The sequence below is a fragment of the Gossypium arboreum genome, chromosome 3 (assembly GCF_025698485.1).
Source record: "Gossypium arboreum isolate Shixiya-1 chromosome 3, ASM2569848v2, whole genome shotgun sequence".
NCBI classification, from domain to species: Eukaryota; Viridiplantae; Streptophyta; class Magnoliopsida; order Malvales; family Malvaceae; genus Gossypium; species Gossypium arboreum.
In genome coordinates this window covers 27,890,758-27,904,998 of record NC_069072.1, presented here as the reverse complement: position 1 = coordinate 27,904,998, position 14,241 = coordinate 27,890,758, and the positions used below count along the sequence as shown (strand labels likewise).

At 33.0% G+C, this 14,241-nt stretch overlaps 2 protein-coding genes across 3 annotated transcripts; one reads left to right on the top strand and one right to left on the bottom strand.

Moving 5' to 3' along the window:
- The first annotated feature begins 3,813 nt into the window (after positions 1 to 3,813).
- Positions 3,814 to 9,035, top strand: LOC108464269 (protein WVD2-like 7). Of its 2 annotated transcripts, XM_017764466.2 has the most exons (10): positions 3,814 to 4,468; positions 5,316 to 6,113; positions 6,278 to 6,493; positions 6,628 to 6,671; positions 6,755 to 6,844; positions 6,927 to 7,008; positions 7,135 to 7,206; positions 7,377 to 7,487; positions 8,304 to 8,436; positions 8,556 to 9,035. In XM_017764466.2, exons 1-10 carry the CDS (start codon positions 4,427 to 4,429, stop codon positions 8,579 to 8,581), a joined length of 1,614 nt encoding a protein of 537 aa, XP_017619955.1. In that variant the 5' UTR covers positions 3,814 to 4,426; the 3' UTR covers positions 8,582 to 9,035. The 2 variants fall into 2 exon arrangements, with proteins under 2 accessions (XP_017619955.1, XP_017619954.1); XM_017764465.2 differs by having other exon boundaries at positions 3,825 to 4,468; positions 8,304 to 9,035.
- Positions 9,036 to 9,253: 218 nt separating this feature from the next.
- LOC108464270 (uncharacterized) lies at positions 9,254 to 10,274 on the bottom strand. The gene has a single exon (XM_017764467.2). The coding sequence runs from the start codon at positions 9,984 to 9,986 to the stop codon at positions 9,507 to 9,509; it is 480 nt and encodes a 159-aa protein (XP_017619956.1). The 5' UTR covers positions 9,987 to 10,274; the 3' UTR covers positions 9,254 to 9,506.
- Between the last annotated feature and the right edge of the window lie 3,967 nt (positions 10,275 to 14,241).

Here is a 14,241-nt window from a genome sequence, read left to right as displayed (position 1 = left end):
ATTAAATTATCATGACTTAAAAACATAAAAATTACAAGAAAATGACTAAATTGAACTAACCAATTAATAATTAAAACTTTGAAGCTTTGAAACCCTATATTTCTCTTCTTATTTTGGTGGAGAAGAACAAAGAAGATGATCATTTTTTAGTTTTTACACTTTGTTTTAAACATAATTAATTAGGATTAATTTAATTAAACATTGATTAATAAAACCTTAAGCTTAATTAACTCAAGTGAGTGAATTCCAACCTCATCCACCATCGTTTGGCCATTTAGGAATGGCCCAATTTCTCATTTGGTCCTTAGGTTAATTAAAAATCTATAGTAATAAACTTTTACAATTTAGTCATTATAACTTAATTAACTATCATTTTGAAAAAATTAATGGACCAAACTTTAATAAAATTTAATAATAAATTCATAAATATTAATAATTAATATTTATGGACTCGAACATCAGAAATAGGAAACCATTGTTTCTGACACCATTGAAAAACGAGTTGTTACAAATGTACACCACAATTTTAGCAACCCTCATTTAGATTTGTTATCCATTTTTGTAATCTACCATAATAACATTACTACTTGTTGAACCAATTGCCCATAAAATGCTTCTTTTTTATATTGCTCTTGACAGCCCAAGTAATTGGACCCAAGCAATAATTTTTATCGGGTAGGCCTGAGAAGTAGAAAACTCAAGTGTCCATGGTAGGATAATTAGATGCAGCCTAAAAACCACCCATGGTCCCTCTGAAAGGACTTTATTATAATCATCCTTGGATTTGAACTTTATCATATGGTAATTTTTTTATACCTCATAAGATGCATAATTTTTGTTGGTTTCCACAAGGCAAAAAATTTCTTCTGCGGGGCATTAAGACTGATTCTTCTTCCCAAAAGTTTTATCGCCACTGTCAGTATGTACTTTGGACTACCAAAGAGTGAACCCTTTCAGAGAACCAAATCAAATTCATGCCAACTTCAATTTTAATGAACACATCTTCATCCAACAATTCTATGTCATCATCATCTTGCCCAACTTGCTCTTCATTCTCATCCTCCTCCTCACCATTCATGAACATATCTTTGAAAAAGACTTTACCACCACCACTACTAAGGGTGTAAATGAGACACTGGCACTCGCAAGCTACTCGAGTTCAATTTGAAAAAATTTTGAATTCGATTCAATAATTGTCAAGCTAAGCTTGAGCAGTTTGAGCTATCGATTGAGCTGAATTTGAGCTTAGTAATACTTGACTTGAACGACTCATGAGCCTTATCAAAATTTTTGAATTTTTATATTATTAAATTACATTATTGTGATTAATGTATTACTAACCCTAAGCTTAACTATTGAGCTCAAGTTTGAACTTGATTACAAAAATTGGTAAAAAGCTTAATCGAGCTTGAAATCTAGTAGCTCGACTACATCTCGAGCTGAGTATTGAAATCTAAATTTCGAGTCAAGCTTGAGCTCGAGCTTGGCAATATTCAAGCTCGGCTCAGATTAGCTCCTAACCACCACCAACTTCTATAGGTGTGCCACCTTCATATGATGAATCCTCTTCCTATAACTAGACTTTTTTCGTAGCCCTACCAACCACCCCTCCCTTACATCGTAGGATTAAGCATTGGATCCTTTATGCCATCATTTCCAAGAGAGAACTCCATAAATTATCTTACTTTAAGATAATTTTTACTTTTTAACAAAGATCTTAGTTTGTTAATGGACAATCTATATGCTAAACCACCTTTGGAAAAATATATTAAAATGGCATAAGTTCTAAATTAAAATTATAATAATTTACAAAATAAAGATAAAACTCCTATTTAACATGGTATTTAAATATTTTATTGTTAAATATTCATTTATTAGAAAAAAATCATTACTTTCATAATTAGATTACTTCTTTCCTAGTGTTTTTTTTTTATGTTTTCCACTCAAAGAAAATCTCAAGTATTATAAGAAAACATATTTATTCTTTTATATAAGAAAGGATATCTAATTTTTTTAAAAATTCAATATCGTACTAACTAAAGTAGCTTTTCTTTATATTTTATTTTGTAAATTTATTATAATTAAAATTTATATCATTACATGAAGAATTAATGTTGTGAGGTGTCTTTGCATTTACCGAACTCTTTGCAGGCACTTAGAAAGACAATCAACGAGCAATCGAAGAACGTCCAAAACAGACCCGACATCATGACGAGGAGCGTTGGGACGATGTGAAAATGTTTGAAACAGCGAAGCAGAGACGACATCGCAACGAGGCGATTCTCGACGTGACGAAGACGGACAGCATCACAACAAGAAGTGTTGGGGTGTTGCGATATGGTGACGTGTTCCCACATAAATTGCGTTTCTTCTCCTAGTTATACTCTAATATCTTTTTCCACTTAAACTCTGATTACTCTAGGGATATTTTAATCAGATACGCCCACGAATTTCAGCATATAAATAAGCTTTTAGCAACCTACAAAAGAGAGTTTAAGGGGGAAATTTATTTTTAGCCAGAGAGCTTTGTATTTTTTAGGATGCGAGGGTTTGTTTTAAATTTTTTCTATCTTGTACTCTTCTTCGGTTATTTGTAGCTTTTAGTGAAGTTTTTTTTTTTTTACCCGTGGTTTTTTATCCTCGTTAGAGGAGTTTTTCCATATAAATATTTGTATCCAATTTTCTTTATTCATTCTTATTCGTTGCTTAATTTGGATTTATCTCCAACAAATATCATTAAATCTATAATAAAAATAAATTTAGTCAATCAAATATTAATAAATATAAGGATCCAGAAGAGAGAACAAATTATATTAGTAGTTTAGCTTGCAACCCCTACTAGATTAAAAAATAAACTTCCAATTGTTATTTTTTCCGATAGGCAGATCACCCACAATATCTAATTGATCCCAATTTTCCGATAGGATAATAATCCATATATCTCTATTATCACAAAATTTTTAATTGAATTAATTGGATTTATTAATCAAGTTTCAATTTCATTTGGTAATTATTAAAATTTCGTTCTTTTTATAAAATAATTTATACTATTATGATGTGATTTGATTTGAATAAAGGCCACATTAAATACTAAATATGTAATTTTATAATTTTAATTAAAATATCAATTGATTTTATGTTATATATATTTCTATATAAAGATTAAAAAGCTTTGATTTAATGAGAATATTAAAATGATTATAAATCTCATTTATATTAATTAAAATTTTTAACTATATATTATCTTATTTTTAAAAGGTTTTGTTATGTTTTTATGATCATCAACTTGAGAACTAGATAAGATTTAGGTCATTTACCCGTGACTCGAAAGTTTGTAAGGAAAGCTTGTTGTCTTAGTTTGCACATGTCACTTGGTGCTCGCAAAAGGAGCTATCTCAGCTCACATATATTTAAGAAGCTTGCATGTGGGGCAACGAAGTCTAGCAAATAACCTAGAATAGTACACGTGTGTTTATAAACACTAATCATGTATATAAATATTTGATTGTCCCCTTTAATAAAACACAACAAAAAATTACTCATCAAGTTTATATATTATTTATACTACAATTAAATGGATTAAAATGATTTTATTCTAATTTTAAAAAAACATATATTGAATAAATAGCCACATGATGATGAATTTTTTAATAAATGTATAATGGAAATTAAACTTAAAACACTATAAATTGATTTCGATTTTATTATTTCAAAAAAATATTATTTATTTTTACATGAAAAATTGTACATAAACAGTGTATTAATCTTATTAATCTCTTAAAAATTATAAAATAAAATAAGCTTTAAGTAACTTAAGAAAAAAATGTTTTAAGTATTCTCGGACTTCAGAGACCCTTTTATGGGAAAAGAGTACAACAGTGATCATAAGTCGTAAAAGCAATGCTGGGAAAGTCAACAACAGATAAATGAAGCTCAAACGTGGGACATTACCCAACACTTGCAGTACCAACCATACCAGAAAACGGTGTCGTTCCCAATCCGAATGCGAGCTTTCTCTAGATCTTCTTCCTCCTCTGATCCATAATCACAGCCGTCCGATTATAAGTGCGGTGATGATCTGATGAGAACAAGACAAAAAGGACAACCAACCCCACATGATAAAAGGTTTTTTTTTTTATTATTACGTTCACAAACTTTCTACTCTTAACACTATACACAAACAAATTCACAATTTTTATTCCTTTTTTTAGAAAGATCTGAAAAGAAACGAGAAAAAAAAAAAACTTGGAGCTTTGGCTTTTTCTGTTTTTGGCGTGTTACTCGCAAAGCACTTTTAGTTAAGATTCGTGTATTACTGTTGAAGTTGTGAAGAAATGTGTTTTGTTTTTAATTTGATTGACTTGATCCGTTTGATACGCTGAGGATGTAGCTTACTCACTCTTGAATTTTGAGGTAACTGCTGCGAATGGCGGGAGAGTTTCAAGAGCCTTTCAACATTAGTTTTCTGGTAAATTTTCTTGCTCTTTCTTTCCTTTTGGTTAGGTGTTTGGAATTTCTATTATGTGTTTCATCAATGGAATTATATTTGTCAACTGGGTAATTGTTGTAGTGCTTACTGAATATTGTGAAACCGGTTTATGTTTAGAAATGGTGGAACCTCAATTTGTTTTTAACTAATGAAATTTTAATCTCATTGATGAAGTTTAAAACAAGGAAAAAAAAATTTGTAGTGGTTGGTTCACTTCATTTGCAAAACGAACTTACTTCATGTTCATAGTTTGTACATATATATCCCCTTTTGGATGACTCAAGTTCATTTACTTGCTATTTAGGTTTCAGTTTCTCTTAGTCCATATCTTGATTAGTTCTAGTTTGATCATGATCCCTGTTTCCTATCTCAGTTTTGATGATATTATTGAATAAAATGTCATGTATACACAAAAGCATACATAATGTATCTCAGACAAAGAAATGGAATTGTTCTTAGGAGATGGTATGTATGTTAGCCATTAGTTTTGACATTAACTTATAATTATAGTATTAGATATGTTAGTTATTCTTTTTCAAACTTCAAATTATCTATGGAACCACTTTTGTGCCATTAGAAATGTCTACTATATTATTTTTGAAAAGCTGAAAATCTACAGAAGATTGTCTTTAGCTATAATGGCTTACGGTATCTCAAGTACCTCTACCAATGGGTATTTAAGTGCTGGTGAATTTTGATCTTGCTAACCATTTTTATGAGTTTCTGATCCATGAACTGGCTCATAAAATACGATTTACTTTATTCTCTGATAACTTGTCCACCTATTTGATTTATTCTAACTCCACATTCTTTTCAATCTTGGCAGACAGAATCTTTGCATTCTGGTTCTATATCATTTGGCAGATTTGAAAATGAACCCTTAGCTTGGGAAAGGAGATCCTCTTTCTCACACAATAGATATCTTGAAGAGGTTGAGAAATTCTCGAAACCAGGTTCAGTTATAGAGAAGAAAGCTTACTTTGAAGCTCACTTCAGGAAGAAGGCACTTCTTCTCCAAGGTTCATCTGAGGGCCAAACTGGAGGTGAAGATCAAACCTGTGAGAATGATGCCGTGGAGAATGAGGGTTACAGAGAATACCAATTGGTTGAAAATCATGCTGCTGAGAACAAGCATTCTGAAGAAGGATCTGATAGTTTAAGTAAAGATAGCCATTGCGATCATTTTGGTGAGAATGGCTTGGATAATGCAGATTATAGGGAAGATTTTTGTTGTGGAAATGGAAATGAAGGGAACCAGTCTGGTGATGCAAATGAAGGTAGCCTTTGTGCTCACTTTGACAATGGTCTTGAAGATTCAAAATATCATACTGAGGGTGCATTGATTGGATGTGGACTAGAATATCCTGGAGGTTTATATACTTATGAAACTCATGTTTTAGTCCCTAGAGATGTTAAACCTGAGGAGTCTCCTGAAAGTGAAATTGGATGCGATACACCACTTTTTAGCAACGATAAGCCAGATAAAAAAGTAGAGGAAAACCATGATGACAATGCAGTTAGTATTGATGAATCATTTAAGTCCAAGAATCCATCTCCCTGTAGTGGAACCACTGGAGAAGTTGATCCTCCTAAGTTAGAGATTCGGCAAAATCATTCTCCTAAGGTATGGGTTTATATTCATTCTAGTTCTTGTTGGTTTCTGGAAAGTAACATTCACTGCAGTAGCCAGAAACTGGATCTCACATTGTTTTCTGATGTGATGCCTGCATTTCTTTTTGTCTTGTGTTTACATCCTTGTAGCTTATACTTTTTATTTTTTAATTGTAGTTGAAGCCTGCTATTGTAAAAGCAACTAAACCGAGGTTGAAGTCTCCAAGTCCTGATCATTCCCGGAAAAATATTTCTTCTGATCCTTCAAAAGTAGCTGCAAGGATTCTAGAAAGAAAGGAAAAAGAGATCAATAGGAGAACAAAAGCAGAAAATTTACCATTGCGAACTGCCACTCCAACTAGACGTCTAATGCACAGATCTCCAAACAAAGAGGTGAAAATTTTGGACTTAGACTTGAAAGTTAATGAGAAAAGGCGACCTTTGTATTGCCTAGTTTTTATTCTCTGTTAAGAATTCTTGTTAGACTTCATACTGCCATCTGAATTTCCTTGGTCTTTCTTGTCCAGGATTCTGAAAGAGATAATGCAAAATTAAACACTGAGCATAGAAGGTACTTACTATTTCTTGTATTTTAAGAATATACATGTTTCATTTGTGAGGGTGGTTCAAAAGGTTATTTCATTCTTCTTACAGCGAAAAAGGAGCAATGGCGAAGAGAGTAATTGAAGCTCGTCCTTCTTTATCTAAGAAGATTGAACCTGTTGCTCACCAGACACCAAATAGGTCTGTAGCAACATTATGGACACTGCTTTATGTTATCAAAATTTTGACTTTCAACCTTATTGTAGCATATTCTGTTATGTAGGCTTAAGCAGACTATCAGTTCAACTAAGGCAGATGTAAAGTTAAGTGCTGGAGCATTTCAATTCAAAAGTGATGAACGAGCTGTAAGGAGAAAGGGGCAAGCAAACATGCTGTCATCTTAAACCCTCCCTTTTTTATTTTTTTAGTTTAAGGATGCAGTTTAGTATCTTAAATTTCTTGTTTTTTTTTTTCTCATAAAACGTTTTCAGTTCTCCATGAAAGTAGAAGAGAAAATGCATTCCAAAGAGGTTGAGATGAATCAGATTCAAGCAAGAAAGCAAGTAAGGGAAGCATGCAATACTCATTATTTACTATTTCAAATGAAAATGAAATGGGTTTCCATTATGTGCTTTCTTGTCAGTATTTGAAGTGAAGGACTGCTCTGACATTTCTGGACTAATAATAGGTTGCTAAATTCATAAATAAATTAAGTGCTTTGGTCTTATTGCAGGAGAAGACAGAGGCAGAAATTAAACAATTGCGGAAAAGCCTTAATTTCAAAGCAAAACCCATGCCTTCTTTCTATCATGTTGCTACAGCACCAAGGTCCAATGGAAACAAGGTACACAAGAAGCTAAGCTATTGCTTTGATTTTATAATGTAGCTCATGTCTTTTGATGTGATTAGTGTACATCTAGAAAGCATGCACTCTTGACTGCGTATCTACTTTGGAGGTTTATATAATCATAATCTAGCATAATAGCTTCAGTGTCTCACAGATTCTTCTTCATTTCGTATTTAATTTTCTCAAAACGCATTTAATGTTTTGACGTTGCATGTGGAACGATCTATTTAATGCTATATGAAGCAATAGTAGTAAAAGAAAGAATGTTTATATTTTGTTCTTTGCCCATTTGTTATTGGCTTTTGGATATTTGTTGTTTTGTTTGCAGAAGTTTTTTCTTCTTGTTTCTTCATGTTGGTTTTAGTAGACTTCATTGTTCTCAAGACAGCTCTTATATTGGATGTGAGAATCTGAAACGAATTACCTTATCCAAAAGAAGCTGTTGAAGAAGGGAAAATAATATGCATGTTTTTGGAGTTTGTAACCATGGACTATGTATAATTACTGAATCCTGGTAGAGCTTTGTATTGCTCCACGTATGATGGAAAATATGTGATACTTATTTTGGGCATCATATTCTAAATGATCTTAATATCTAAGCATAGGAAACACTGAAATGACATTCTACATGGTTTAGTTTATAAATGAATTTTTCCTTTCAAAATGATACTTCATATTGACTGTCGCTTTGATAGGAAGTTGGAAATGTAGACCTTATTGTTGGACCTATTATAATCTGAGTCCCTTATATTTCATATCTCTGTTCCATTTGTCAATAGATTTAACACTAGCTTTCTTCTGTTTCGTTATCAGGCTGCATCATCTACCATAAAACCAGCTAAAGTACTACCAAAAGCAGCAAGTCCAGGAGTAGGAGCTACCGTAAGATCACCACCACTCTCCAAGCAAGCAAATAAAGAGGTCTTTTCTACTGGTGGGCCTGTAGGTGAGTTGAATTTTTGTAGAGTTGAGTCATCATCTCAGTCTGGCATCATATCCTCCACTCCACCAACTGGTAGTACCGGCTTCTCTGCATCTCTAACACAAAACATCGTCCTTTTGAAGAAATGGAGAGGGAAAGAGGGCAGTAATTTGCCAAAACATGGAACATCAGAGAAGGATAAGGTCATAAAAGATCGTAAGAATGGTGGGATGCCAAAAGTGGGAGCTGAGAGAATGAGGAAGAATAACATGAAAAGTGCTGGACTTGTTGCTAATGCCAGTGGTTCTAGTATAGGTCGTTTGACAGTAGTGGCTTCCTGAAACAATCAGCCATGGTTGTTCATTTCATTTTAGGCAGGGCAGCCAACGCAGGAATCTTGGAATTATCAAGTCATGTGTTGCGCCTTACCAGGAATGCGGATGGTGTTAGGTTTTACATAGAATACCAGACGGAAATAGCGAAATGGCAAGGCCAATTAATAGATTGTTGATAGTAGTCTACTCCTGACTCAAAACAACTCAAGTTAAACGGCGTGTAATGTAACAAATATAGCTAGCTGGAATGCTAGTCAATAATGGTAGCTTTGTTATTGTTGTTGAAAAGTTATTTGTCTCCCTTCTTACCGACCAACATATAGTCGCTACAAAGATTAGATTTGAAGCCAAGTGACTTCCACTTTTATGCAGATAAATAGAAAACCTGGAATCAAGCTTTGAAAGGCGTGCCCTTTTTTTAGCTTTGAGAAAATCGTTTTATTATAGAAAATCTCCATTGTAGGTGATGCAATCAAGTAGGTAAGCAAAATTGTAATTTGAAACAATTTAAAAAAAGAGGAAAACAAATATTAACATATACTCAACAATCATCTCATCCATTACCAAACAAAAGATTTAAACAAAGTGCGTGAACCACCTCCACCACCCCTTTGATTCCTTTGTCTTTTACTTCACCATTTCTTTCTGCAACTAAAAACACATCCAAATCTCACCTTTCTTCTTCTGATTACTCTCTTTAAACATGGCTTAATCATAATTACTTTTACACAAAATCTTCCTTTTTTCTCCTTTCACTAGCTAGAAATTCCCTAAACTAGAAATAACTAGAATAATAAATACAACAAGATTTGTGGTGGCAGTGGTGATGAGTATTGACCTTCCAGGACCAACTGTTGCTGCTGCTGACTGATCATCTGTTTGGTGTGGAGGTTTTCTATAGTAGTATGGGAAATAAGGCAAGATAGGGTCAGGAGGGGGCTGACCATATAAAGAATTACCTCCACCATAAGGTGGTGGTGGATAGTAATATGGTAAGTTCCCTGTAGGTGGAGGGTATACTGATCCTGTTTGGGAGGGTGGTGAGTAACTAGCTGGAGGTGTTTGTGTCACTGTGCCGCCGCCGCCGCCGCCTCCACCTTCGCCTCCGCCGCCGCTGCCTGTTGGTGGTGGGTAACATGGATACGGACATGGGTTATCTTGCTTGGTTTGAATAAATAAGCTGAAGAAGAAAAAGAAGAAGAAGGTAATGAGAGGTTTGTGAAGTAGTGTGTTGGCCATGTTTTAGAAAACAAAAAAAAAGGGAAAATGGTGGGATAGAAAGGAAAGTGGTTGGGTGGGTGGGAGAAGAGTGATGTTATGTGGGATGAAAATTACACTCCCTTGTTGAATGGGGTTTTTCGAAGTTGGGATATAAAGAGCCAATTAAGGAATTAAAGGATCGAAAAGCAAGTATTAGCTACTTCCTTTCCTTTGTGTTAAAAGTTGATTAAACAGAGCCTACATTTACTGCTCAAACACAAGCGGGGCCGCCGGGGGGGGGGGGGGGTTGGACCCCATGCACTTTGAAACTAGGCAATCAAAGACTTGACCATAAGCCATGACTTATTTAGAAATGGTTGTTAAAGATTGCACATGGGATGGGAGAGATGGAATTTTCTGGTTTCAAGAGTAGTAATTAATTCATCATAACAAAACTAAAAATTATTTTCATTTGTTTTAGTTTTCTTTCTAAATGTCAAGAATGAGCAGTGGAAATGAGAGTTTGATTAAATGTAGGGGGAAGCAACAAAAATATAAAGAAAAGCAGGATGAACTTTCAGTTCCTCTGAATATTCTAAAACGATTTTTTTGATTGGAGGGTCGGAATTGGATGCAATTTAACATGTTTTAAGGTAGAATTTTGCATGCTGCAGTATTGGAATTTGTGTTTATTTTGCGGAATATTCAAAAGCGTAGTGTACTTTTTTTTTTTTTTTGAAGAGCTCGGAAAAGGTGGGGCTTTTGATGGGTGGACTAAACTACTACACACACAGGATTAGCTGATAATATGTGAGAATTCCCAAAAATAATGTATATGAGAATGATGTATCTCTACGCATTTTCTTCATTCAATAAATTTTATTTTAAATATCCCTCATTTCTTATTTTTACTTGCACTATGCATTCACCAAAATTGTATTTAATTCAAGAGTTTATTACTTGTATATTTTTTTTTCCCTTTAACCACTTAATGATGACCCGAGAAAAAAAATTCCATCATACCTACCCATGTTCAAGCTTTCATAGCTAAAGTCATGAAAAGATAGATCATATATTGTTTAGTTCGTAGTTAAAACTTTGATTATTAAAATTTATTAGTGTTGATGTAGTAGATTAGACTACGTATATTTCATAAAAGTTAAAAAAATTACATATAATTTTTAAAAATTCATAAATTTTTATAAAAAATTGTCCATATTAATATTTTTCTTAAAAATAATTTGGAATCAAAATAATCCAAAAAATGAAAATGATAAAAAGAATTTTAAGTATAAGGGTTAAAATTAAAATTATACCAAAAATAATAGTGGAGGCAATGATTTTGAGCATCTAAATGAAGAAAAAATTGAAAGTGTGAAAGTTAAAAAAAGAAAAGAAAAGATTGGTACATATTGAAGCATCCAAGTATGTTTAGTCAATCTTATTATCATATGGTTTGTTGATATTTAATTTCGTAATTGGGAGAGGCAAAAGAGACGTGAAATTGGGGGCTTTTTGTTTGTTTCATTGCGTCGGTGGGAGTATTGGTTTTTATTTTTAATGCACTTGGTTTTGACATCTTTATTTAGAAACTATTATATCCCTCATTCTATTAATTTCACCCTTTTCACTGCCTAATTCATTATTGTAGTAACGAGAAAGATGCGAATATTATACAAAGCATTGAAGCCCATGAAAGGTAGGATTAAGTGTATGCATTAGTTAAAAAAGATTCCTGAGACAACCAAACACGTACCTAACATTGAACATCAATCAAATCCTCCTATTCTTATACCTAACACTTTGGCTTCAACTTTAATATCAAACAGGGAGTGTCCTTGAAATATTTTCAAAATTAAATTTAGATAATAATAATAAATGAATTAAGGTATTAAGTTAGATAATAACCCTAAACCTATATAAATAGATTTAATAAGTGGGCAGGGGAGGGTGCCAGACTTCCAGCAAAGGATCCCTATAATTTCTTCACAATTTCAAGGAAACCCTATTTAAGTATCCAAAATTTTATTTATTTCGCCAAATTATATAAATCAGAAGCCTTTTGTAAATTGAAGAATTACTTTCTTTCTTTTTTTAAAGAACTTACCTTTGATGTGGTATAGGGATAGGGATAGGGATAGGGATCGTGATGAGTGATGACAAGTCAGCTTCACTTATTAATAATTTTAAAAACCCAATAACATGTTATCATTCTCTTCCCCCATTTTATATAATAACTTTTTAATCCACATTTTTAATTAACGATAATTATTTTTTCCATCAAAAGTGAGTTGGAATAGTCTTATAATATATTTTAAAAAATACATGTTATTGTCCTGATATATTAAAATATAATTATCCTTGATTATTTTTCCACCCTAACCTAAACCTGTGTGTACTTTTTTTAAATATTTGGAAGAAAAAAAACTATGATGTCAAGAATAATTAGTTAGGTTAGGTACCAAATTTAACCCCCTTTACCGTTCTTTGAATTTAAGCAATCAAATTGATGATTACCTTATTGTTAAGTCGCTTTTCCCACATGTAATAAATGGATTATTTATAAGGGAAATCAGGTATAAGTTTCGATTTTATAAATAATTAGAGAAATATGTCGTTTTTTTCTTAAAATTTAGGGGAGTAGGTCAATTTTGAGTATGTGGTGTTGCAAATATACTATTGCAAACAAAACCAATAACATTAACAGGAAACGAAACTAAGTGTAAATACATAAAGCACCTACTATATCGTGGAAGAACCACTCCCTCAGAAGCGATTCCCCCCTGATCAGTGTAATCGGAAATGGACGTCACCCCCCAAGGTTAGCACAATACTTCCAAATTCATACACTTGAATGAGGAAGATGAAACTCAAAAGGATTGTTCTTCTCATAAAAGTTGGGAAATAAAACGAAAGAAACTCGGGTAAATCACACCAGGTTGAATTCCCAAGAGAGATTAGAGAGGTCTCAGACGGTTCCACTTAAAACTCAATCTCCTAGGCAGAATATCACACTAATGTAATTTAGTAAAACATCAAAATTTTTAGAGAGCAAGAACGAGAGAGAAAAGACAGAATTGAGTTTTCTTGTTTTTCTATGTTGTGTAAAATGAGTAGAATAGTCTACTATTTATATTGTTTTCAGAATAGGCAAAATGGTAAAACAACAATGTCAATTTCAAAAAATAGTAGAGGATTTTTTTCAACAGAAAATATTTTGCAACAGCCAGAGGATTTTCCTCAATCGAAAAATATTCTCCAACAGAAAATATTTTGAAAAAATATTTTTGATTTTGCATTACCAACATTCGTCCACCAATGCAAAAGAATTGAAAATTTTTGTAAACATGAGAAGAGAAATAGCGAAATTAACCGCTTAAACACCAATATCTTGTGGATTCTTCTCTTTAACAAGTGAAATAAATCTTGGACAAGTTAAATAGGAGTTAACTCATAACACACGATTAATCTCAGGTCCAATTGAGTTTCGCGATAGATCAATAATTTAACCAATATACCTTGGGATACTGGTAAGTGTTCTAAAACAAAAAGCCCAACATCTTTCATAGAAGGTGGCTAATCTTTCACACTTACGTAGGTGATTTCATCAAGTCTATCTCAATATAAACCACCTGGACCAAGGCTATGAAATCATTAAAAGCATTTAATAAGTTCAACCTCTAAGTTTTAAAATTCAGTGAATTCATCAAGTCCATCTCAATAGAACCACCAAACTCTTGGATATGAATTCATTAAGAATAAAAAAACTCAACCTCACACGTCGGTGAATTCATCAAGTTCGTCTCACTAGGACCACCCAAACTCTGGGCTATGAACTCATTAAGAGCAAAAAGCTCATCCTTATGCATGTACATTGTGCCATAAGTATAGGTAAAAATGTACACTATAAGTCTTTCCATGGTTTCATTTAACCACATTGAACTTAGAAGACTAAGTTGGGTATCCACCATGAATTCCTCAACCAGTGGGCTTAAGACCCATCCCCCTCAACGAATCAAGAGTCATTTTCCTATATAATCCTTAACTTAGTGGATCAGCTAGGTTTCTCTCAGATTTTACGTACTCCGTGGCGAGTACTCCATTCTTTATTAAGTGTCTTAGATATTTATATATTATTCGTATATGCCTTTTTTTGCCATTGTACTTATGGTTTTGAGCAACACAAATGGCCGCTTGTGAATCACGTAAAAATAATACAGGAGGTATAGGTTTCCCCCATAAAAGAATCTTAGCAAGCAAATTCCAAAGCCACTTGGCCTTTTCCCTGGCTAAG